Here is a 24,536-nt window from a genome sequence, read left to right as displayed (position 1 = left end):
TGGTGTCCATACATTTGTTCTCTACACTTGTGTCTCTCAAAATAATATTTTGATTGTGTGGTGCTTGCAATTATCAGGGGCGCTCTACCATGGATAACCAGGAGTTAGTCTAATGTTTATAAAAAGAAAGGAGAGAGACAGAGACAGAGAGAGACAGAGACTGAGAGGAGAAGAAGAAGAGGAAGAAGAAGAAGAAGAAGAAGGAGAAGGAGAAGGAGGAGAATGAGAAGGAGAAGAAGGAGAAGAAAGAAGAAGAAGAAGAAGAAGAAGAAGGAGAAGGAGGAGAAGGAGAAGGAGAAGAAGGAGAAGAAAGAAGAAGAAGAAGAAGAAGAAGAAGGAGGAGGAGGAGGAGGAGAAGGAAGAGAACGAGAAGGAGAAGAAGGAGAAGAAAGAAGAAGAAGAAGAAGAAGAAGAAGAAGAAGAAGAAGAAGAAGAAGAAGAAGAAGAAGAAGAAGAAGAAGAAGGAGGAGGAGGAGGAGGAGGAGGAGGAGGAGGAGGAGGAGGAGGAGGAGGAGGAGGAGGGGAGGGGGAGGAGGGGGAGGAGGAGGAGGAGAAGAAGGAGAAGAAGAAGGAGAGGTAGAAGAGGAAGAGGGAGAAGAGGAAGAAGAAGAAGGGGAGGAGGAGAAGGAGGAGATTGGAAGGATGGAAGGAATGAAGGGAGGGAGGAAGGAAGTGAGGAAGGAAATAGGAAAGGAAGAAGGGAGAAGCTAACAATAATGTCCTTGGTCAGCAGCTCTTTTTTTCTCAGGGTAGGTGTTAGAGGCCAGACTACGAAAGGGGTGGGGAAAGAGGAACAGAAGAGGTGGGGGAAGGGGAGGGATCGGGGAGGGGGAGGATGTGAACCTTGGTTAGAGAAATAAAAGAAAGTAAGCCTTTCTGGGGACAGTGAGTACAATCTCTCTGTACATCCATCCTTGGGCAAGGACCCAGAGACCTCTGGTGCTGAGCCCAGAGGCTGAAGTGCTACAGAAGAACTAGAGAAGGACGGAGCAAAGCCATGGTAAGTTTTCAGTCTAAAAGATTTCCAGACGCTCAGATAGAACCTCTTCTTGGGATGCAGAGGCAAGTAGCAAAGGAAAAGAAGCAACTCATTTCCTTTTTGGTTTTAAAAAAGCCAAAACTAAAAATGCTGAGTCTAATTTAAAAAGTGCTCCTAGAATCTTTCTCAGATGTGCTGATTTCTTCTCCTTGACTTGTCTCTGGTGAGGTTCTTGAAGAAGTACTACTATCTGGTTGAAATTAGCACTCTTGTGACTAAAGATTGGCGCTACCTGAGAATTGATACACTTCAGAAAAGATGGTGTTAAGGTGTGAAGAAAATTTGTGGTTTTGTCACTTGAGTTGCTCAAAATGTTTCTTTCTAGTTGAAAAATAAATGAACTCTTTTTTTTTTAGTAGTGTCTGTTTGGTTACCTAATTCTTTTAGGTATTTGAAGTATTGACCCATCATAGTCAAGTGTGAGATTTTTTTTTTTTTTTGCGGTACGCGGGCCTCTCACTGTTGTGGCCTCTCCCGTTGCGGAGCACAGGCTCTGGACGCGCAGGCCCAGCGGCCATGGCTCACGGGCCCAGCTTCTCCGCGGCATGTGGGATCCTCCCGGACCAGGGCATGAACCCGTGTCCCCTGCATCGGCAGGCGGACTCTCAACCACTGCGCCACCAGGGAAGCCCCCAAGTGTGAGATTTTAACATTAAATCTAGACATCAATAGTTCATTAAAGACCAAAGAACACTTTAAAAATACACGTACTAAATATCAAATAGTTTCATCTGACAGCTCAGCAGATAAGTAGATACAAAAAAATTACTAAAATGTGGAAAAAATCAGAACAGTAACAATCAGCAACTTGAGGCTAAAATATGAAAAAAACAATAACATCAACTATGCATCAGTTTTCAGGCAAATTTAATTCTACTTTTTCACCCATGTCTGAGAAATCTCTTGCCTCAGACAGGTTTAGTAGGCATAAGTGTTATACTTTGAACTTTGAGAAGTTGTAGGCACCTCCTCAAGTTGCTATAAATTGTGATTTAGAGCATAAGTCTGAGTATAATTTTGTATTTTATTTGCAGATATTTCCATGGAAATGTCAGAGTGCTCAGAGGGGCTTATGGAATGTTTTTGAGCTGTGGGCCTGGACTGTGCTCTGTTGTGGTATGTTATGATATATATATATTACTAAGCTTTTTAAAAAATTTATGTTCATTTTTTGGTAAATGTCCACTGGGTGTACATATTCACAGGTAAAATTATTAGGTAGATAGCTACGCTACCCTTTCTACAAACATCCCTTTTCTTCCTCTCACTTCCCCAGAAAACTCCTAACCTTGCCCCACCCTTTGCTACAGGGTTTATTTTATGACATTCTTTACTCATTAATCATAACTGTCTCCTAGTTCTCTGTATATTTTTGATATGTTTAAGTTGATCAAGATTAATTATGTTTTCTTTGCATCTGTTATTCCTTGTTCAGAATCCTTAGGAAAGTATAAAAATTGGATCTGTGTTTTCTTTGGTATTTCTCCATAGTATTTGCCCTATACAGTGAAAACTCAACAAATGGTGATGGCTGTGAAAACCTTTACCTTATGGTATAACAGTGTTTCACATAGATCATACCATGCTTAGAATGGCATATATTATTATGGTATCATTGTGTAATTATGTGTTTGTTTTGGTTTCTTCAAAGCCCTCATATTTGAAGCACCCATATGATTATTATACACCATCAGTTGAGTATTTTTGTGTGCATAACATAATCTAAATCAATTTCATAATCCTACATCATTTGGTTTTGTCAATTGTTCCTTTTATTATGTAGTTAGATATATAAGGCTTGGACTATATGCTTTCCCCAGAAGAAGCTCTTCCTATGGTAAAACATTATCTTTTTGATATAAAAGAGATTACTTAAAAGTATGCCATTATTCCTGTTCTTATTTTACTTCTCCCTTAGAAACACAAATATTGGCCTTTAGGAAATTATCCCAAAATAAAAGAGTGGACAGTAAATTTTAGGGCTATATGATATTACACTTAAATTAAACTTAAATGATTGACAGCTGCTAAGAAAAAGAAATATGAACTTCTAAAAAATGTTGGTTAAATTTTACTTGAAAGAATTTTGAGAAAAAACTGTTTTATGAAAATAAATCTAAAAAGCCACCAAATTCATCTAAAATAGAGCTATGAGCAAAAGTATTCTATATCATGGTGAAAAGTGATTAAGACTAGAACTTCTAGGTTCTACTTCAAATCTGCAAATGACTAATTCCATCACCTCAAGAGGGTAACTTACCCTCTTGAGGTGTCAGCTTCCTTGTCTCTGGCAGCCTCAGCCCAGATTAGATCTGGGCTCTTTTCAGCTATAACCACGAGGCTACATAGTTCACACTGATGTCTTTCAGATTTCTTCTCACATCATGGAACCGATTGCTGGACTTACCATTATTCTAAAAGACCCATGACCTGGGAAAAGGCTAGAATGTTCTGCAGAAAAAATTACACGGATTTAGTTGCCATACAAAACAAGGGGGAGATTGAGTACCTGAACAAGACGCTTCCCTTCAGTCCTAAATACTACTGGATAGGAATCCGGAAGGTAGGAGGGGCATGGACCTGGGTAGGGACCAACAAATCTCTCACCCAAGAAGCGGAGAACTGGGGCGATGGGGAGCCCAACAACAAGAAGAGTAAAGAAGACTGTGTGGAGATCTACATCAAGAGGGAAAAAGACGCAGGGAAATGGAATGACGACGCCTGCCACAAAGCAAAGACAGCCCTCTGCTACACAGGTAGGAGGGAGCAGCCTGCTTCTCTGAGAATGATGGCACTAACCCCATGGAAACCTGGGGGGGGCAGAGCAGTTGCCAGGGCATTCTGAAATAAGTCCCGTCTTCTAAATAAGCTTGAGTCAGGTCACTTCTGAGCATTTTTGGTGTGGGAGGCTCGTCCCTATACCCAAAATCTATACCCCTGAATCACTTTTACATCAAGATGATAAATATATGTGGAAAGTAAGGAGGAAGAGCTAGACAACCAGTGTGGCTGATAATAAGGCAAGTAGAAGCAGAGAGATGGAACCAGCCAAGAGCTGAGGCTCACGTCACCTATTTCCTCCTCGTAAAGTAGACGGCTTGGTGCCATGTTTCCTTCTTGGCCTAATCTTATATAATTCTATATAATGAAACTTTGCAGTGTTTCATTATCTGTGGTGTATGAAAACTTCTGTAGAGACCATGATGACAGTTCCAAAGCAATCAACATTTTTTCCAAGTCATTTTTAACAGTGAAACATAGTTCATTTGGTCTCTTGTAAATTGGACTCTCTAGTAATGTAGCAGGTTCAGATTTTCTAATCTCTATTCAGTACTTTCTATAAAGAGAGGGATTGCCAAACATACTGCGGAAATGATTGGGGTCAGGTCATAGCTTAATCCACTTACTACCTTAAAATCAAAGAAATTTCAAGAATTTCAATGTATGTCAGTAAGTTCCCTCAAATGTTATAGAGTATTAGCATTAGTAAATTCATTCTTAAAAAATGTCTATGGCTGTATGACAAGTATATTACATAAATAAAAATTTTAGCATATGATTTTATGCAAAAAATGCTATTAATGTACAAATAAAATTTTCCTGTTTATTAAAGTAGTCACAGCCCCAAAGTTATCTATGTCTAAAGAAATGACTAGGAGTACTATAAAAGTATTCATCTTAATATAATTTCTCACCCCCTTAAAGCTTCTTGTCCACCCTGGTCATGCAGCGGCCATGGACAATGTATGGAAATCATCAATAATTACACCTGCAACTGTGATTTGGGGTACTACGGGCCCCAGTGTCAGTTCGGTAAGCCACTTTTGTTCCTTTGTTTCTTCCTATGTAAAGTATTGTAGTTTACAAAAGTTGGTTGAAGGAAAATCATACTAGCCATTCTGAGAAATGAGAAGTTTTGATCACTAGGCTATGCTTGCACAATATTGTTACCTTTCCGTAAAGATTTCATAAGTCAGCATGAAGTTTCAATTCACTTCTCAAAAAGTCTTTTTGAGTGATACAAAGAATATTGCTTTGGGATAAAAGCTGTAAGGATTACAATAATGAATCAGGTTTGGTAGGAATTCATAATCAAGTAAGCTTGCTGGATTCATTAGAACTCTGAAACTGAAAGAAACAATAACATTTATCATTAGGAGGGTGAGTTACCCAGAAGGTAATCTTGCTTTTTCACGTCATCCTCAAGATCATGACAGGGCAAGGCCAACAAGAAAAGTTCACATCATGATATACAGTATCTGTTGGAAAATATAATAATAAATCCAATGCATTTACTTGGGCTGGCATTTCAGGGGGTACAAGGACAAATCTATTACAGACCCTGACCTTAAAGGATTTACAGTTAAGTAGTGGAAATTATACATGCTTATAATTTAATGTGATGGAAAGCCAGATACGCTGGAGTAAGCCTGTGGAGACTGAAAGCTGCCTAATGAAGGAATCTGCCCTTTATTTGACAATGAGAGGCCACTTAGTATCTAAACACCTTCATTTAGGGCCATTACCCTAGAAGTGGTACATAAGATGGATTGAACAAAAAGAGAGAAGCTGGAGAGCATCATCAGGGGTCTATTGAAGTCATTCAGAGTCACGGTGGTAGGAACAGAAAGGAAAGAATTCGTAGATTCAAAGACATGGAGTCTTTGACCTAGTCAACTCACTACTGAAAGAAACTTCACGTCCTTCGATTGATACTGGTTGAGTTTCAGAACTATATTTGAAGTATCTGGTGCATAAAATAGAAAATTATAATAAGAAAAAAAGCAGTGCTTGCAATGAATAGATAAAGAATTAAAGCCAAAATAAATGTAAATGATCAACCAACTGGAACAGATCTGACTCATTTCAGTCAATTCCTGAGCCATGACTTCTACCAATACTTTACTTTCACTCGATTTCTAAATTTAAAAAAATTCTTATGTCATTGGCATGCCCATTTCACTCCTTTTTGAAGATTTTACTCTGTTTTTGTCTTGGTTTCCATCATATCAGTCTTTCCTGGTTTTCTTTCTACCTATGATCGTTTCTCCTTGGGTTTCTTCATGGGCACTTATCCAAGCCCATACACTTATTATTATGTCTCACCTTCCATCTTTTGCCCATTGCTCTTCCAACTTTATGTGCCCCCTTTGGTCAAACCTAGCAACTTATGTGGACTCACAAATCTACATGAACTTTGGACTGACAAGTGTGTATCCAGCCCCGAACTCCAAATACGCTAAGCATAACCTTAGGGATGCCCAAAAGACTGAAAAATCAATTGTCCCCAGCCAGCTTTCCTTTTTGTATTCCTTATCTCAGTGTGTGGTTCCACGATTTATATGGGTACTCTGGTATAAAACTCTCTCACCTCCCCTTACATTTATGCAAAGTAACACACTACTCTTTTTTTTTTTAAACACCTTTATTGGAGTATAATCTTAACAATGGTGTGTTAGTTTCTGCTTTATAACAAAGTGAATCAGCTATATATATATACATATATCCCTGTATCACCTCGCTCTTGAGCCTCCCTCCCATCCTCCCTATCTCACCTCTCTAGGTGGTCACAAAGCACCGAGCTCATCTCCCTGTGCTATGCGGCTGCTTCTCACTAGCTATCGGTTTTACATTTGATAGTGTATATATGTACATGCCACTCTCTCACTTTGTCCCAGCTTACCCTTCCCCCTCCCCGTGTCCTCAAGTCCATTCTCTAGTAGGTCTGCATCTTTATTCCCGCCCTGCCCCTAGGTTCTTCATGACCACTTTCCATTTTTTAAGATTCCATATATATGTGTTAGCATATGGTATTTGTTTTTCTCTTCTGACTTACTTCATTCTGTATGACAGACTCTAGGTCCATCCACCCCACTACAAATAACTCAATTTCGTTTGAGTAATATTCCATTGTATATATGTGCCACATCTTCTTTATCCAATCATCTGTCGATGGACACTTAGGTTGCTTCCATGTCTTGGCTATTGTAAATAGAGCTGCAATGAATATTGTGGTACATGACCCTTTTTGAATTGTGGTTTTCTCAGGGTATATGTCCAGTAGTGGGATTGCTGGGTCGTATGGTAGTTCTATTTTTAGTTTTTTAAGGAACCTCCATACTGTTCTCCATAGTGGCTGTATCAATTTACATTCCCACCAACAGTGCAAGAGGGTTCCCTTTTCCCCACACCCTCTCCAGAATTTATTGTTTGTAGATTTTTTGATGATGGCCATTCTGACTGGTGTGAGGTGATACCTCATTGTAGTTTTGATTTGTATTTCTCTAATGATTAGTGATGCTGAGCATTCCTTCATGTGTTTTTTGGCAACCTGTATATCTTCTTTGGAGAAATGTCTCTTTAGGTCTTCTGCCCATTTTTGGATTGGGTTGTTTTTTTGATATTGAGCTGCATGAAATGTTTGTAAATTTTGGAGATTAATCCTTTGTCAGTTGCTTCATTTGCAAATATTTTCTCCAATTCTGAGGGTCGTCTTTTCATCTTGTTTATGGTTTCTTTTGCTGTGCAAAAGCTTTGAAGTTTCATTAGGTCCCATTTGTTTATTTTTGTTTTTATTTCCATTTCTCTAGGAGGTGGGTCAAAAAGGATATTGCTGTGATTTATGTCACAGAGTGTTCTGCCTATGTTTTCCTCTAAGAGTTTGATAGTGTCTGGCCTTACATTTAGGTCCTTAATCCATTTTGAGTTTACTTTTGTGTATGGTGTTAGGGAGTGTTCTAATTTCATTCTTTTACATGTAGCTGTCCAGTTTTCCCAGCACCACTTATTGAAGAGGCTGTCTTTTCTCCATTGTATATTCTTGCCTCCTTTATCAAAAACAAGGTGACCATAGGTGTGTGGGCTTATCTCTGGGCTTTCTATCCTGTTCCATTGATCTATCTTTCTGTTTTTGTGCCAGTACCATACTGTCTTGATTACTGTAGCTTTGTAGTACAGTCCAAAGCCTGGGAACCTGATTCCCCCAGCTCCGCTTTTCTTTCTCAAGATTGCTTCGGCTATTTGTGGTCTTTTGTGTTTCCATACAAATTGTGAATTTTTTTGTTCTAGTTCTGTGAAAAATGCCATTGGTAGTTTGATAGGGATTGCAATCAATCTGTAGATTGCTTTGGGTAGTATAGTCATTTTCACAATATTGATTCTTCCAATCCAAGAACATGGTATATCTCTCCATCTGTTTGCATCATCTTTCAATTCTTTCATCAGTGTCTTATAGTTTTCTGCATACAGGTCTTTTGTCTCCTTAGGTAGGTTTATTCCTAGGTATTTTATTCTTTTTGTTTCAATGGTAAATGGGAGTGTTTCCTTAATTTCACTTTCAGAAATTTCATCATTAGTGTATAGGAATGCAAGAGATTTCTGTGCATTAATTTTGTATCCTGCAACTTTACCAAATTCATTGATTAGCTCTAGTAGTTTTCTGGTAGCATATTTCGGATTCTCTATGTATAGCATCATGTCATCTGCAAAGAGTGACAGTTTTACTTCTTCTGTTCCAATTTGGATTCCTTTTATTTCTTTTTCTTCTCTGATTGCTGTGGCTAAAACTTCCAAAACTATGTTGAATAAGAGTGGTGAGAGTGGGCAACCTTGTCTTGTTCCTGATCTTAGTGGAAATGGTTTCAGTTTATCACCATTGCGGATGATGTTGGTTGTTGGGTTTTCGTATATGGCCTTTATTATGTTGAGGTAAGTTCCCTCTATGCCTATTTTCTGGAGGGTTTTTATCATAAATGGGTGTTGAATTTTGTCAAAAGCTTTTTCTGCATCTACTGAGATGATCATATGTTTTTTCTTCTTCAATTTGTTAATATGGTGTATCACATTGATTGATTTGCATATATTGAAGGATCCTTGCATTCCTGGGATAAGCCCCACTTCATCATGGTGTATGATCTTTTTAATGTGCTGTTGGATTCTGTTTGCTAGTATTTTGTTGAGGATTTTTGCATCTATGTTCATCAGTGTTATTGGCCTGTAGTTTTCTTTCTTTGTGACATCTTTGTCTGGTTTTGGTATCAGGGTGATGGTGGCCTCATAGAAGGAGTTTGGAGTGTTCCTCCCTCTGCTGTATCTTGGAAGAGTTTGAGAAGGATAGGTGTTAGCTCTTCTCTAAATGTTTGATAGAATTCTCCTGTGAAGCCATCTGGTCCTGGGCTTTTTTTTGTTGGAAGGTTTTTAATCACAATTTCAATTTCAGTGCTTGTGACTGGTCTGTTCATATTTTCTATTTCTTCCTGGTTCAGTCTTGGAAGGTTACTACTCATTTTTATAACTTACTGTTTCTCCAATTTGTCTTCTACTCATTAACGCTACACTATTGCCTTCATTATCTTCCTCCTAGATTATTGCAGTCATTTATGAGCTGAGTTCCACATCTTTAAATTAGCTCCTCTCAAATATATTATTCATACTATAGGCAATCTGATCAATTTTAAATATTAAGTAAACATCACACATATGTGACCATCCACCCTTGAGTTTCTACCTACCATTCGTCCTACAGAATAAAATCTAAACTCCTCAAGGCATAGAGTAATGTTTGATATATAGTAGATACTCATTAAACCCATGAAAAAAGATAAAGGCATTTTGTCTTAGCTCCTATCTTTCTCCCTAATCTCATCTCACATCACCCCTTGCCTCCTCTTTCCTTCTAGTAACATCAAAATGCTTGTAGTTCTCCACACTTACCATATTGCTTTGTATATCAATCATTGACTTGCTCAGGGCTTTCTCATTTTGCACATGACTAACACACCTGTTCATCTGGAAGATAACAGTTCAGGGACCATTTCTCTCAGGAAGCTTTCTTTGGATGCCAAGACAGGCTAAGCATCCCTGTTCTGTGTTCCAATAGCTCCATATATTTCTTTCTTATTTATCCCACATTTGTTGAAGTCATCGATTTTCTTGTCTGTATTCCCCAGTAGACTGACAGCAACTTGAGATCAGTCAGCATTTTATTTATCACTGCATCTGTAAGATTGAGACTAGGCACTTGCTTGTGGGCATGAACTGTATGGGACAACATAAGTTACTTTCATTTGGACTTGTACTGTGTATGGAAAATATTAAAATTCTTCTAATTTCTTGAATTCATTCCTCATTGAACTTTCAAGAAGAAGTTTAAAATGATGGCTTAAATTTGATAAGGAATAAGACACAAGAGTTGCAGTATTTGCCTAAATGACATGGCAGGGTCTAAAACATGAAGATGGAATTCCAAGTCTTAATTTGATCTATTACACCACCAATCAGGCAAGGAAGTAGACATACTTTCTGGAGAGGACTGGCAAAATCAAAAGAACTAAAGTTCTGGAACTGAGCTAGAGATGGGGAAGGCAGAATCCAGGCTAAGATGCTTCCTAAAGCTTTTATCTTCTCCCCTTTTAAAGAAGACCAGTTATGGACACCCAGTCTTTCTCCGAACTTCCTATTTTCCACAGTCTAGTATACTCAGGGGCTTTGATGTGACAGTTATTTCCAAACTGAGCTGGTCATTCCCACTTAAACCTGTATCTATATTTAAAGGCTCTCTCCCCAGGTAATGCCAAAGATAATAAGATTACCTAATGTTTAATTAAAGCTTCCTATGAGCCAGGCTCTAAGTCCTTGACTTACATTAAATTATTTAATTCCCATACCAACTTTAGGAAGTCAATACAATTATCATTATCCCTCTTTCAGAGATAAAGAAGCTAAGCTGAAGGGTTAAGTCACCGTGCTTAAAGGCACTTGTTTATCAAGTATCAGAGCTAAGATTCAAACCCAGTCATCAGGTCCCTGGAACACTGCCTAGTGTTTTTTTTTTCTTATTGAAGTGACTCAGTGTGAGCCTTTGGAGGCCCCAGAGCTGGGTACCATGGCCTGTATTCACCCTTTGGGAAACTTCAGCTTCACATCACAGTGTGCCTTCAACTGCTTTGAGGGAACAGACATAGTTGGGATTGAAGAAACCACTTGTGGACCATTTGGAAACTGGTCATCTCCAAAGCCAACATGTCGAGGTGAGTAACTGTTCAGACTAGAGGTTTTGTCATGGCAATCCTGTGTTTATAGACTGAGAAAATGTAGTAGAGTCTTGCTAAGAAGTCTGTATCCTCTTTTGAAGCATAATTTAACCTAACTTAGATTATACTGTGATGATTTTCAAAGAGGTTATTTTTACTAATTAAACAGAAAAACCAGAAACAAAAAATAACAACCAAATATCTCTGAGACTACGTCACAGAATATATATATAATTTTCAGCAATACAGTGTGGTTATACTGTTTTTTTTTTTGTTTTTTTTTTTATGGCTGTGTTGGGTCTTCGTTTCTGTGCGAGGGCTTTCTCTAGTTGTGGCAAGCAGGGGGGTCACTCTTCATTGCGGTGCGTGGGCCTCTCACTATCGCGGCCTCTCTTGTTGCGGTGCACAGGCTCCAGACGCACAGGCTCAGTAATTGTGGCTCATGGGCCCAGTCGCTCCACGGCATGTGGGATCTTCCCAGACCAGGGCTCGAACCCGCGTCCCCTGCATTGGCAGGCAGACTCTCAACCACTGCGCCACCAGGGAAGCCCTATACTGCATTTTTATTTTATTTTATTTTTATTTTCTCATTGCTATGGCATAAATAATCAGTCTTGCTGAACTGCAGTTGAATTTTTGTTGTTCTCTCCTTTCAATAACACCTATTTTATGTGGTGTCCTACTTAACAGCAAGCAATTTCCTTTTTTGGAGTCAGGGGGCTAGAGGTCTTTTTTGATTGTTTTATTTGGTTTATTCTTAAAATCATTTTTTAGATTTCCTCCTCCATGAACTCTCAGGAGAATAGCAAATTCTGTGAAAAACAAAAACACAATCTCTTGATTTTTTTTTTCATTTGAAATATGGTGTTCTTTGGTTTTTTCTTTTTTACTGTCAAGAAGATTATCCCTTTAGGGGAAAAACTGGTGGTGTCTAAACTTGCGAAGTTTTGGTTACATTTTCTACATTTATGCTTTTGACTCACTAGTTTAAGTGGCTGAATTCTCAAAAGAACTATCCAAATCATTTTTTGAAATCATAGAACTAATTGACCAACCTACTGAATTTTATAAAAGTTGAGGGACTTGCTTCAGAGAATGGGGATGTTTTTCAAAACTGCTTGGGTAGACTTTAGAAGAGGTGAAAGAGTGGAAATTCTCTACATTCATTGATAATGCACCATAAGAGCTCTTGAGGCCAAGGCCACATAGCATGGCACTTCCAGCAGATGGAGTGTTACCAGGGCTGGGGCAGCAATCTGAAAGAGCCAACCCTCCCCTCCTCTCCCCAATGCCCCCCTGCCCACCCAGGGCTTTCTGTGTTCTCCTGGCTTCACCTCTGACTCACCACTCTCCATCATTCTCAAGAAAATAAACTCTGGAAGCATCATCAGAAGTAATTTCTAGAAATTAGAAATGTTAGATTCATGTCAATGGCTCCACAGTTGAGTTAGGCAGTTTGCCTAAAGACTGTTTGTCATGGGAGGGTCTCTGCTCAGAAATACTGATTTTTTTCTTTTTCACTGAAGTGATTCATTGTGAGCCTCTAACAGCACCCGATTTTGGAACCATGGACTGTAATCACCCCCTGGTCAACTTTGGCTTTACCTCCATGTGTACCTTCAGCTGCTCAGAAGGAGCTGAGTTAATTGGGGAAAAGAAAACTATTTGTGGATCATCTGGAAATTGGTCCAGCCCTAGTCCAATATGTCAAAGTGAGTAAGTTTGCCTCAATATATTAAAGACTTAAAGAGGTAGCTGATTGATAAGCAGATGGTGGGGAAAGATAGATTAAACTTTTAAGTTTATTTTGCTAAATGTATGTCGCTTAAAAACATTTGTACACATTAATTTACCATAAAATCCTTGGCTGCTCTTGCCTCTTCCTTCAATGACAGTGATTTCCCTTTTTTTTTCAGCCAATTCTCAACTCCTTCTATCTTAACCCTTAACATCTAAACTCACTGTCTATACTGACTTATTTCTTATCCATTTTTCTATTCCACTACAATCTCACTTCTCTGTTAGTCTACTAAAATGTCTCTACAAAAGTCACCAATGACCACCTAATTCCCAAAGTAATGGATACTTCTCAATTATCACTAAGCTGATGCCTCCCAAATCTGTCTGTGCATAAGAGGATGTGTCTTCCTCATCTCTATATACCCTCCACCTGACACAGCACCTGGAAATAGATGCTAAATTAATCCACGTTAAATTAGCATGTGAAAGAATAGCTACCCATGTTTCTCTGGAGACTATCTATACCAGTGACAGAAGTCTTTAAATGGTAGGATTTGTAGAAGCTGATCTCTCTGTGGCCCGGGGCTAGGAAGTGAGGTAGAGAACTGGGGACATGGCATGGGGTCTTTAGGGGAGGATTGTACATCAGGCTTATGGGGCATTTCCTTTTAAGGCTGGACTAGTGTCCGTTTCCTCATCCTCACGCAGCCCATAGGTGTCCTTTGTTTGGATCCTCTGGGAACTTGCACCTCCTTTCCATTATACATTTCGGTGTGGGGATGGAAGCACCTTGAAAGGGTTCATCAAAGTAATGTGAAGAATAAGGGACAGTCAGATGCTGTGCCAATATACAAAAGTAAGTTTCTTCAATTGGTGGTATCAGAAGATAGGTTTTTTCATATCAGTATTTTTTCAGTAATGGTCCCCACATGAACTTAGTTCATACTTATAAGAGGATATATAGATGTATCCTTTTACTTATTTGTGAGGGAAATGGTAGGACTACATCATTTGAAAGACAGATTAGTGCAGGTCCTTGGCATGTAACAGCATGTGCATATGTCTGCACAGCTGCTTCAAAGCATTAATAGATTCCTTTTTTTTAACATCTTTACTGGAGTATAATTGCTTTACAATGGTGTGTTAGTTTCTGCTTTATAAAAAAGTGAATCAGCTATACATATATGTATATCCCCATTGCAGCTCTATTTACAATAGCCAGGACAGAGAATAGATTCCTCTTATTGATAAGTTGCCTGGTTCAGATCACTGGCTTTTATTTTTCCTGAAGTTGTACTTAACTTTTTAGCTCTTCTCTGTGTTTGAGTCCCAACCACTGAACAAGGCCATGGAGCTAAATACAATGATGACCACTTTTTGCCAAAATATTTAGGTACATCTCTCAGGAATTCCATGAATCACAAATCTGTGTATTGAGATTCTATAGGCGCTGAGCTAGAAAAGCTGGTCTAGTCTTTTCTCTGCTATAGACTCATCATGGGCTTTCCCATGCCGATTTCCTCATCTGTCAAATAGCATCAAATGGACAATTATTAGAAGATGTAAGAAGGAAGAAAGTTTAATGTCATGAGAAGGCACTAAGGAAATAATGCTTGTGGCCTCATACTACATGCCTTACTGATTTCTCTTGCAGAAGTGGACAGGAATTTCTCAATAGTCAAGGAGAGTGACTATAACCCCCTCTTCATTCCGGTGGCAGTCATAGTTACCACATTCTCTGGGTTGGCATTTATCATTTGGCTGGCAAGGAGATTAAAAAAAGGTATGTGAGTTTACCTTCATAAAAAAATAATACAACTTTAAAGTGGAAAAAAACATAGAAACCCACAGGAAATTAAGTACGAGAGCCTCAGCTAAAGCAGGATACCAAGCTCTGGGTTCTATAGACATCAGTCTCTGGAGATGTGTGAAGCAGCCCAGAACACACTTTCATCAAAACAAGTTGGCTGATTTTTGCTTTTCATTCTGACAAATCTTCTAAAAATGCCTACTGTCTTCAAGGTACCTTGCTAACACCGTTGCTAGGGTGTTAACAGACAAATGAGAAATTGTAGTGGTTCTTTGCTATTATTTAATTCTAAAAAACAAAAAAAAGGATATGTGATCTTGTCCTATAAGAGCCTACATGTTTTTGATTTCAGTGCAATTCCACTAGGAAGTGAATCTAATGTCCCATAAGGTTTTCAAAGCACTCCTCCCAAATACCTAGCCTTGTCAAGAGTCAGATACCTGTCTGGCTCCTGACATGTGGGAGTTGTATTGTCCCTTAGGGAAATCCCCACATTTTCTCCCCAGTGTCTATTCACCAAGGTTACAGCTTTAACCAAATGTACCCCATACTCATGCTTTCCATCCACTCTGGACTAGAGAAGAGGGATTAAGGAGGGCTGCCTCAAGAAACTAGTATCTGCTGCTTGGAATAGTAGATGAAACACCATTGGAGAAGAACAACAGCATCACTGCCCCCACCTCCCTCCTGAGTGTGTCCAAACCCTCAAGTGGGACAAACCTTCCAGTTACAGGCCCATAGTCAGGCAGGCCTTGGGTATGTGCTGCCACATTTGGCCAAAGTCAGCAGACAGACACATTCAAGATTATGACATGTATGGATATTAGGCAGCTTTTTTTTTTTTTTTTCTTTTTGCGGTATGCGGGCCTCTCACTTTTGTGGCCTCTCCCGTTGCGGAGCACAGGCTCCGGATGCGCAGGCCCAGCGGCCATGGCTCACGGGCCCAGCCGCTCCGCGGCATATGGGATCCTCCCAGACCGGGGCACGAACCCGTATCCCCTGCATCGGCAGGCGGACTCTCAACCACTGCGCCACCAGGGAGGCCCTAGGCAGCTTTAAAGATAACCCTGCTTCAAGTTCAGGGGCCATCAATGACCTCAAAACAACTGCTAAACAACTGCTCTGTGTTGCCTCTGTGGGGCCATTTTAATTTCAGTTCCATCAAATTAATTAGTATGTATTCTATTCCATGAATATGGTATGTAAAGGCTGTCCCACCACCTATTCTTACTGGCAACTGCAGGAATATTATCTACCAATCCCTAATGGTCTTCTGCTATGACCTGATCTTTCATTCCAAATTTAAGACTAAGGGCACTAGAGTAGTTTTATAACCAACCCAGAAACACAGTGGACGGGGGTGCTGTTGATGTGCAAGAACTTCAGTAACTGTAAAGTAAGAGCCCTGAGCAGTTAAAATGTCTCTGTTCCTGCTCTTGGAACTTCCATTGTCTTAGAGTACTATGCTATTTACTTAAATATGGCATTAAGGCAAAAAAAGAATGAGATTTTTCTCCCACCGTTGATTATCCTTTCCATTGAGACTTAAAGACTCCCCCCAATCATCCCTTCTTTCCTCCTACCTTGAGTGACCTTGGCAGAAGTGAGGGGGTTGAGAATAGAGTGGGTAATTTACACTCCACCCTCTGGGATAAGAGGGCTATTATCTAAGTAACCATTAAGGACTTTGGGGCTGGGAGTCACCTTAGTAAGGAGATATTCTCAAATTCCAAAATCTTTTAATAAATGTTAGTAGAATAAAAAGAATAGAATTGAAGTCATGTGTATTTAGTGGTGGGGTGCAGGAGGTGGGATGCTGCCTAAGGCTGTACTATAAGCAGTGGTGAGAAAAGCAGTGGGTTTGTTTTGCAATTTTTTTTACCTTGGAGTCATTTCTGTACAAGATCTCAAACTGATAACTTGAAAACTGCATGCCCCTACTGGGGGAATCAGTGTGGGGCAAACAGGAAACAGATAACGGGCACTTAGGCTAGTTACAATTATGCCAACAAAGAGCACAAGAGAACAGAAACCCCAAAAGATCACTGACTTTGTAGGAAAGTCAGGGTATTTTTAATCACACACTAAATAGTCTTCATTTGTGAAACATCTTCTGATAGCTCCAACTTTCAAGTGACTTTGCCTTCTAAAACTTTTAGTTGTAAGTTAGTTCTTTGAAACACGAAGAATATTTTTCCTATAGAGACAATTATTAGAAATGATGGATAGGTTCCCAGGCTAACCCCCTAGAGCTTTTCTGATACAATAAATCTGCATGTATACAGTATTCATCAATCTGATAATTTTATAGGCTTTTGGTGTTCCAAAAGCTGGAAAAAGGGGACAAGCAAATATTTAGAGCACAGTAGCCAATGAAATGACCAGACTCTTGACCCTTGTCCTGTCCTCAGATGGATCTTCTGAACCTGTACTTTGGCCCCTGCCCTAGTTGTCTTAATACCCAGACTTCAGCTCCTTTTTTCGGAGAAAGGAATAAGGGTGGGCTCTAGAAACATGCCTCCCTGTGCATGGGCTTGTCTAGAAATATTTTTTTACTCCTAGCACCATCATTCTCTGATTAGTCATCATTACTGGCCCTGTTCAGTAAATGAGGAAACTGAAGCAATGATGTTTTAGGCCAAATCTCTGAAATTCCATATCAGCAGGGGCCAGAGTCAGAGATCAGACTCCCATCCAGATATGCTCCCTAAAACCACTGGTCTTCAGATTAATAAGGCTCTATTTTTTTACCCACAGAAGAACTGTTTACCTGAACCAACACACAGGGTGAGAACAGGGCACAAAACTGAACACAGGCCTCTTAGTTCCCTTTTTCTTGAAAAAGAAACTTTCTCAATAGGAACAGATTCTTGCTCATGTATGTGTTTCACTGTTCCTAAAAGAAAAATATATTCATATGAAAATGAATGGAATCTGAAATTCATTCAGATTTAATTCTCCCTGCTCAAGTGCTTTTGGCTCATGTCACCAGCAGGCTAAATTTTGGAAGAAATAATTAAAGTAGTAATTTCTAACATTTTAAAGGTTTAAAACAAGAATTGAGCACTATCTATGCTCTAGGCCCTGGCCTAAATACTTTGAATACATTTTATCAACTCAGTGAGGAAAATATAATTATCATGCCCCTTTCACAGATGAAGAAATGGTAGCTTAGAGAGAATGAGTAACTATTCAAAGACACCCTACAGTTGGCAAAAAAGAACCTGGACCCAGACTGGATGATCTGGAGCTCTGCTTTATAGACACAGAAATATATTGCCTCCCAGTGATTTTTTTTCTCCTCAAAAAACATTTTTTGTTTTTATTTCCTCTGGAGCCTAGCCCTGCAGTTCATTCATCTACTTATTTATAGTCTGCTTTTTTCAAAAAGAATGTAAGATAGTTTACAACTATCAACACAGCAACTTAAAATTAGTTTAAAAGTAAGAAAAATAAGGCCAAAATTTAGAATACCAAAAATAAGTCAGAGCCAGGGGTAAAGTTAGGATAGAAGAGGATTTCAGATCTGGCTGAGTTTCCCTGTAGCCAGTCAAAGAAGGAAACATAACCAGTAATGTTACTCACTGTGTTTGTAAGATAAGAACACAGTGGTTACCCAGATGAGGCATGTAGTTCCTACCACTGAGGCCTGAGTGTAATTTCTCTTGTGGATTTTCACAGAGAAGATGGCGTGCAGTGTAATGATACATATTCTTACAGTATTAGCAGCTGAATCTCTTAGGGAAGAATCTGCAGGTAGGATGAGATGGCAGATCGTGATGTGTAAACACAAGAATGGGTACATGGGGCCTGATCATCGGATAGTTCAGGCTGGACTTGTCTTTATGAGCAGTACAGTGGATGAAACAGTGCTCTGAGAAGCATCTGCATGAATGAGTCTGTTCTGAATAAGTATCTACCACTGTTCGAATTAGAACATTAAGACAGTACCTCAAATCCCCTTACACACCATGCGGTCCACCTAACAAATACAAAATACACTTCAAGAAACAGTTTTGAGAGAGGGAATCTCCCTTCTCCCTAAGTATAAAAAATTGAAATTGTCTACTTTTTTCTGATGCCATTTTTCTCTTCTATTTTTAGGCAAAAAGTCTCGGAGAAGGTAAGTTTTATCAGCAAGAAGTTTTGATATCTGTTGATGTCTTCTCTACCCTCTTCTTACAGAGGGTAAGTATTAAGTATCTTAATACTTCCTGTTATAGCTAGACACATTAACTCCTTAATAGTTATTTACATGGGGTCTCATCCAAATGAAGTTTCCAGATAAAGTAATAAATCTACTAACCTTCCTTAAAAGCTGTCAGCTTTTTTAGTGTTAGAGGAGCTGAATGAATGAATGAATGAATGAACAAGTAATGCCCTATTAAGAAGGGGTAGTTTATGTAAAGACAGTTTTTTCTGATTGCTTCTGAATTTTCTTTGAGGATTGGAAGCATTATGGTTTATTTCTTCTTATTCTGGCTGAACATGGGGGCAATGCTAAATACAGTATTCAGGAAACATTCAAGTCAACAAGGATTTATTGAAAAACTAATGAATCCCAGGCTCTAAGAACAAGGTATAATTCCAGACACCAGGCCCTCAGCACCTAGCACAAGATGGCAAATGACCTCTGATAGGCATTGACCTTCAGAAATGTGGGGAGCCTGAATTCTACTTGCAGCTTCCCCCAAAGAGGGGGAAGTTTTTTGGCTTGTTCTTGACCCTCAGATTTCTTCAATTGCAGAAACACATACATGTGAAAATACAAGGCCCACCGGGCAGAAATGAAGATAGCAAAACACTTCTCAGTTTCAGGGTTTAGTGACTTGCTTTGAAATATTAAGAAGGAAAGTATAAGTCAAATGAACAATGGAGACGAGACTTTGGTGACAGACTACCCAGCTAGACAACTGGGTACCTTTCCAAATGCTGGAGGAAATGAAGCAAGATGGTGCCTGAGGAGGTTGGTTTCTTGTTCAGGCAACCATCCTACCAACCACAGATTGTTATTGACAAGTCCTTAGCAGTTTAGTGAGCTGTACTTTAAAGTACAAAAGAAAAAGTGGAGAGACAAAAGGCAACAGAGGACAATTATAAAGTAATTTATAAGCCGTATGAAGGAGTATGGACTTAATCTTGAGGTCTTTGGGGTATTAGTAACAGGGGTTGAAGCAGGTGAATGTCATGCTGAAATTTGCATCTTGGGAGGATCACTCTGCATAAAAGTATGCAAACATGGGAGATGAATGTCTCTGGGGGCAAAGAACTGTTTTGGAGGTATTTGAAGTTATTAGGTTAAAGCCGATGATGCCTGTCTAGGGCAATAGCAATGAGGATGAGTTCATGAGATAACTGGTGGTAGAATCAACTGAATGTGATTATTAATTGGCTAAGAGAGAGGGAGAAGAATCAAGTAAGTTGCCGTGGTTCTGATCTGGGAACTGGTGGGTGGTTACCATCTCTACTGTATTATTTACTGAGAAGGGAACACGAAAGAATGAGAAGTTTTGGAGGTGGCAATCATGGGTTCAGTTTTGTACCTGTTAAAATTTAGGTGTCTGTGGTTCAACCGTAATCCGTTGATTCTATCTGTAGCAAAAGGGCTACCTTGGGGCAGAAGAAATGGATTTGTAGGTTCTCACATTATAGGAGGTAATTGTATCTCAGGAGCAGGTATAATCACTCAGGGAGTATGTGCAGTGTGAGAATGGAAGAGGGTGTGGGAGAGAGGGTAGGAGCCAGAGGAAGGTCAATATCAAACAAGTCAGCTAAGGTAAAGGCGAATGGGAAGAGGTTCCCAGAGATGTAGAAGGAAAATGAGGAAAGTACAGGGTCATGATCCTAAGGAAAAAGGGAAATGGAAACTATTTCAAATACTGCCACGATCCACTGGATATAATAAGGGTATCAGTAGGGAAATTGTTTTCAATGCTGAGGTCATGACAGAAGTCCTGTAGCCAGGGGTCGAGGAATCAGTGGGGATGAGAACATAGAGGCAGAACGTATACATTATCTTTTTCATAAAACTTGGCTGGAAGGAGATGAAATAGTCAGGAGGGGTAACTGGATGAGGACATAGGGTCAGTGAAGTTTCTTTTATTCTATGTTCTTTTATTGCCCTATCTTCCATTAGAGAGTGTAGATGGGGTCCCTGACTCTTCTCTAGGCTGAACTCCCTATCTCTGTGGGCAGGAAATCCACAAGATATAAAGATTTCTTTCATGCTCACACCCACTGAGTGAAAGTCTTTTCTGGCACAATCTACCCAGAGCTGTTTTCTGGCCACAGGAACCACCTGTGTTTTAATTGCCACTAGATGGAAGCAGATCAATTTTTCGGATGTCCTTGGGGGACAGGAAGAGATGCTGGCAGGAAGAGCATTAGGATTAAGTACCATATTAAGCTAATTGCCATGTTAAGTTTAACGGACTGATTTTTACAATGAACCAATCAATAGCTGTTTATTAACACCTTTTTTTGGAAAAATGTTACGCTTGACTGAGACACCAAGAGAAGTAAATCCTTGTGCCAGACCTCAGGGAGATTATTATCTAGTTGGGAAGTTAAGACAGAAATATAGAAAAAAACTTCAGAAAAATAAAGGCAGAATATGGTAATGGTCAATGAATTCTGTATTGAAGACCAGACTTCTTCAGTACAGAAGATGTTTGGTGACCGCAGAAAACCTTACAAAGAAGATGGAACCTGGGTTGGTTTTCTAAGGATGGATAGGATTTAGGTGTATGGACAGAAGCAGGGAGGGCAGTCTGGAAGAGGGAAATGATGTAAATGGTATGGTACTGGGACTCTGAAAACATTCAGGGGCCAGTGAGTAGAACTACCTAGAGCCCATGGTGTATTGAGGAGCTGTGACCAGAAGTTGGAAGAGAAGCCTTGCCCCATCAACACAGGTCTTGCACACTTCACCAGACATTCTAGAAGGATGTAGCAAAGAAGAATGATTTGCCCAGCTGCCTTGGGATACTTCAAATTTACTGGCCAAAGTGACCATAGAATCATAGAATTTTAGTTCTGGAAAGGATCTTGGCATTCAAACTCTCTTGATAATTGAGCTAATTAAATAACTTTCCTATGGTGCCTGAGCTAGTGACAGAGTTAGTTACAATAGTAACAAACATTTATCAAATGTTAATTCCATGCCGTGCACTGTTCTGAGTGTCTTGAATGTCTTAAATCATTAAAGATTGCCTACAAGCCTGTGGATGTAGGTACTATTAATATTTCCATTGTAAGGTGAAGGAACGATGAACTTAATTAACTACCTGAGGTCACTGAATAAATGGCAAAGCTGAGATTTGCATCCATCTAGATCCAAAGATCATGTTCTTAACGTTTATGCTTCTAGAACCCAGGTTGGAGGTGTAAGTCCCAGACACCCTCCTCCTCCAGTATTGCAATTTTTTTGCACTGAAACCATTGTGTGATGGCACTGAGGAAGGGTGGAGTGGAAGAAGTAGGGTGTGTTTCTAAAACAAGCCAAAGGTATCACACTCAACACCATGTATCAGTTTTTTTTAAGCCCTTGAGCCAACACTCATAGTCCTTTGTGCTGATTCCTATTAGCATTTGGTTCGTGAATAACTGACTCCTAGTACATTTGTGGTTTCAATTCTTGCTGGGTTATTTTGACTCTTCTGCAAACTGGTTCTGTTTATCACCTCATTTGGTTTCTAGAGTCTAAATTCTGCCTGGGTAAAAGCTACACCCAAGATACACAGGAAGATACAATGCCAACCTCAGAGAGGAGGTATATATGAAATTTTGTTTTCAGAAACATTTTTATCTCTGTAATTGGCAAGCATGCTTGCAGCTGCTGAACTGTGGTTTACCCTGGCAGTTCACCATGACAGCAGAGTCTCAGAATCTGGTTCTCCCTTTGAAAGGTGTTATTCAGACATACCCTAGTTGGTTCTCCCTTGCTCTCTCCAAGAATGAATTGTTTTACACACACAAGTGTCATTTTTCTTTTCACAAAACTAAATTTGTCATCATCTCCTTAAATCATATCCCATCAGAATCAGGCGTGCAGAACCACTACCGTACCTTTCACGAGTTTTGATGTTCTCTAATTTCTCTTTCCATTTAAATATGTCTTATTTTACTTTTCTGACTTTCCACTGTTCAAAATCTATCAAAATGCCCTTCATATTCATTAGACCTGAAGACAAAGCCGGTACCGCCAAAATTTCTCTCAGTGTGTTCTGAGGACTAGACACTTGAGCACTACCAGGGAGCTTGTTAGAAATGCAGAATCTCAGGCCCACCCAGACCTGAATCCGGGTCTGTGTTTTAACACCGTGTCTAGGTGGTAAGCACCTGAAAGGATGAGAAGCATTGCTTTAGGGTTTTCTTCTCATTCCTGTGCCTTAGTGAATGTCCTGCATCTTGTAACTCATCTGAAAGAGTTCCTTTACTCTTCTGATCTTTAGTGACTATTTACCTTTACTACCAACACTTACATTTTTGCAATTTTTAGGCTCCTGAGTGTAATTTATTTTCTCTTGTTTATCATTCAGCATGGATGAGCCATATTAAATGACCTGCTGTGAAAGAAAATTCTTGGGAAACTGAAGTGTCACTGGATCCTTCGAATCCTCCTCCATGCAAAGTTTTGCCTGGTGGCATCTTCTACACTGAAGATGAAGTGTGTCTATTTCAGTGTATCTGAAAATTTTCAATACAACCAGCTGCTCCTTCTGTTTCCATTTTGCCCCATCACCCCTACCCTCCCCCCAAGTTTCAGTGCACAGTTGTGGGTTTTATAGCTCAGTATTTTATTCTTTTTTCCATGGACAAACAAGACCATGGGAAAAGGATTACTGTGGAATATAAATATGCCAATTTCACTCTCTTTCTCGACTCTGGCTTCCAGCTTCAATTCTGAGCCGTACATGATGACATTTACTTTGAAATATAGCGAAAATTTGATACATAGGCAACTACAGGCTCAGTTTTGTTACAGATCACATTTTACCTCCCCAGCCCTCCAGTGTACTGTGGAGACATATTCCTATAGAAAGTGTATAAAATTGATGTTACCCTTGCTTTCCAGCTCCAGCAGAGTAATGGGGATCTGCTCCAACTAGGAAAAGTCCTGTTTGCACTGCAGCCCCAGCTTCTATAAATGGAGGCCATCCTATTTAACTGCCTCCAGGCTCCCGCCTTCTTCAGCCATCTCCCCTTCTCAGTTGCCTGACTTCCACAGGGAGCAGCTCATGACCACCAAGCAAGACGAGAGATGAGAAAGATAGCCTGCACTGTTGGGGTTTTTTGGGGGGATTTGGGTTTTAATGTCTCATTTTTGTTATTGGGGGTCCTTCCTCACCCCCAAATCCTCTTACGTATCCACCTAGATTCTATCTACTCTTTATGATTCATCTCGGGCATCCCCCACCCTTACCACTGTTTTCATAACAAGTCCTTAATTAGTCCAACCTGTGACAAACTCCCCTTCCTGGCGTCCTACTGCGAGGTTAGTCAGTAACATGCAATTTTGTACTTAAATACAGTTTTTTTAAAAAATGCTACCTAGTTTGTTATTTTTAAAATTATGATATGTGTGTTTTCTCCCCAGTGAAATTCTATCCCCTTAAAGGCAGAAACTGGGCCACATCCCTGGAATGTCTAATTCATTACTTGACACTTAAGTAAATGTGTATTCAATAAATCTGAAAGAGAACACAGTGTACTGTTGATATCACTTGCTGCGAACTCCCTCTCCATGGCATGTGATAACCCATACAGATACTCAGCTAATGTCAAGGGCTGAATTCTTATAAGAGAATAGGGCCCTGTGTGAAAAGTAGTTGGAAATACCTCCTTGCGCCATGGCCAATACAGCTTTCATATAAACTTCTACATTTTATGAGAATGATTTTTTTTGTAATGATTA

General features: G+C 39.6%; 1 protein-coding gene across 2 annotated transcripts; it reads left to right on the top strand.

The window, feature by feature from the left end:
* Positions 1 to 895: 895 nt before the first annotated feature.
* On the top strand, positions 896 to 24,306 carry SELL (selectin L). 2 transcript variants are annotated; one of them, XM_081224822.1, is made up of 9 exons: positions 896 to 1,000; positions 2,074 to 2,155; positions 3,409 to 3,795; positions 4,745 to 4,852; positions 10,882 to 11,067; positions 12,621 to 12,782; positions 14,465 to 14,593; positions 18,725 to 18,743; positions 23,161 to 24,306. In XM_081224822.1, exons 1-9 carry the CDS (start codon positions 998 to 1,000, stop codon positions 23,177 to 23,179), a joined length of 1,095 nt encoding a protein of 364 aa, XP_081080948.1. In that variant the 5' UTR covers positions 896 to 997; the 3' UTR covers positions 23,180 to 24,306. The 2 variants fall into 2 exon arrangements, with proteins under 2 accessions (XP_081080948.1, XP_081080947.1); XM_081224821.1 differs by having other exon boundaries at positions 12,597 to 12,782.
* Positions 24,307 to 24,536: the final 230 nt, after the last annotated feature.

Source organism: Mesoplodon bidens (genome assembly GCF_964165515.1).
Source record: "Mesoplodon bidens genome assembly, chromosome: 2".
NCBI classification, from domain to species: domain Eukaryota; kingdom Metazoa; phylum Chordata; class Mammalia; order Artiodactyla; family Ziphiidae; genus Mesoplodon; species Mesoplodon bidens.
The sequence above is the reverse complement of the archived record's forward strand: the minus strand, read 5'-3'. Positions and strand labels throughout refer to the sequence as shown.

Coding starts and splice junctions, on each gene's coding strand:
- SELL (XM_081224821.1), top strand. Junction 4,853..10,881: donor CGGGCCCCAGTGTCAGTTCG/GTAAGCCACTTT, acceptor TTCTTATTGAAG/TGACTCAGTGTGAGCCTTTG. Junction 12,783..14,464: donor CCCTAGTCCAATATGTCAAA/GTGAGTAAGTTT, acceptor TTTCTCTTGCAG/AAGTGGACAGGAATTTCTCA.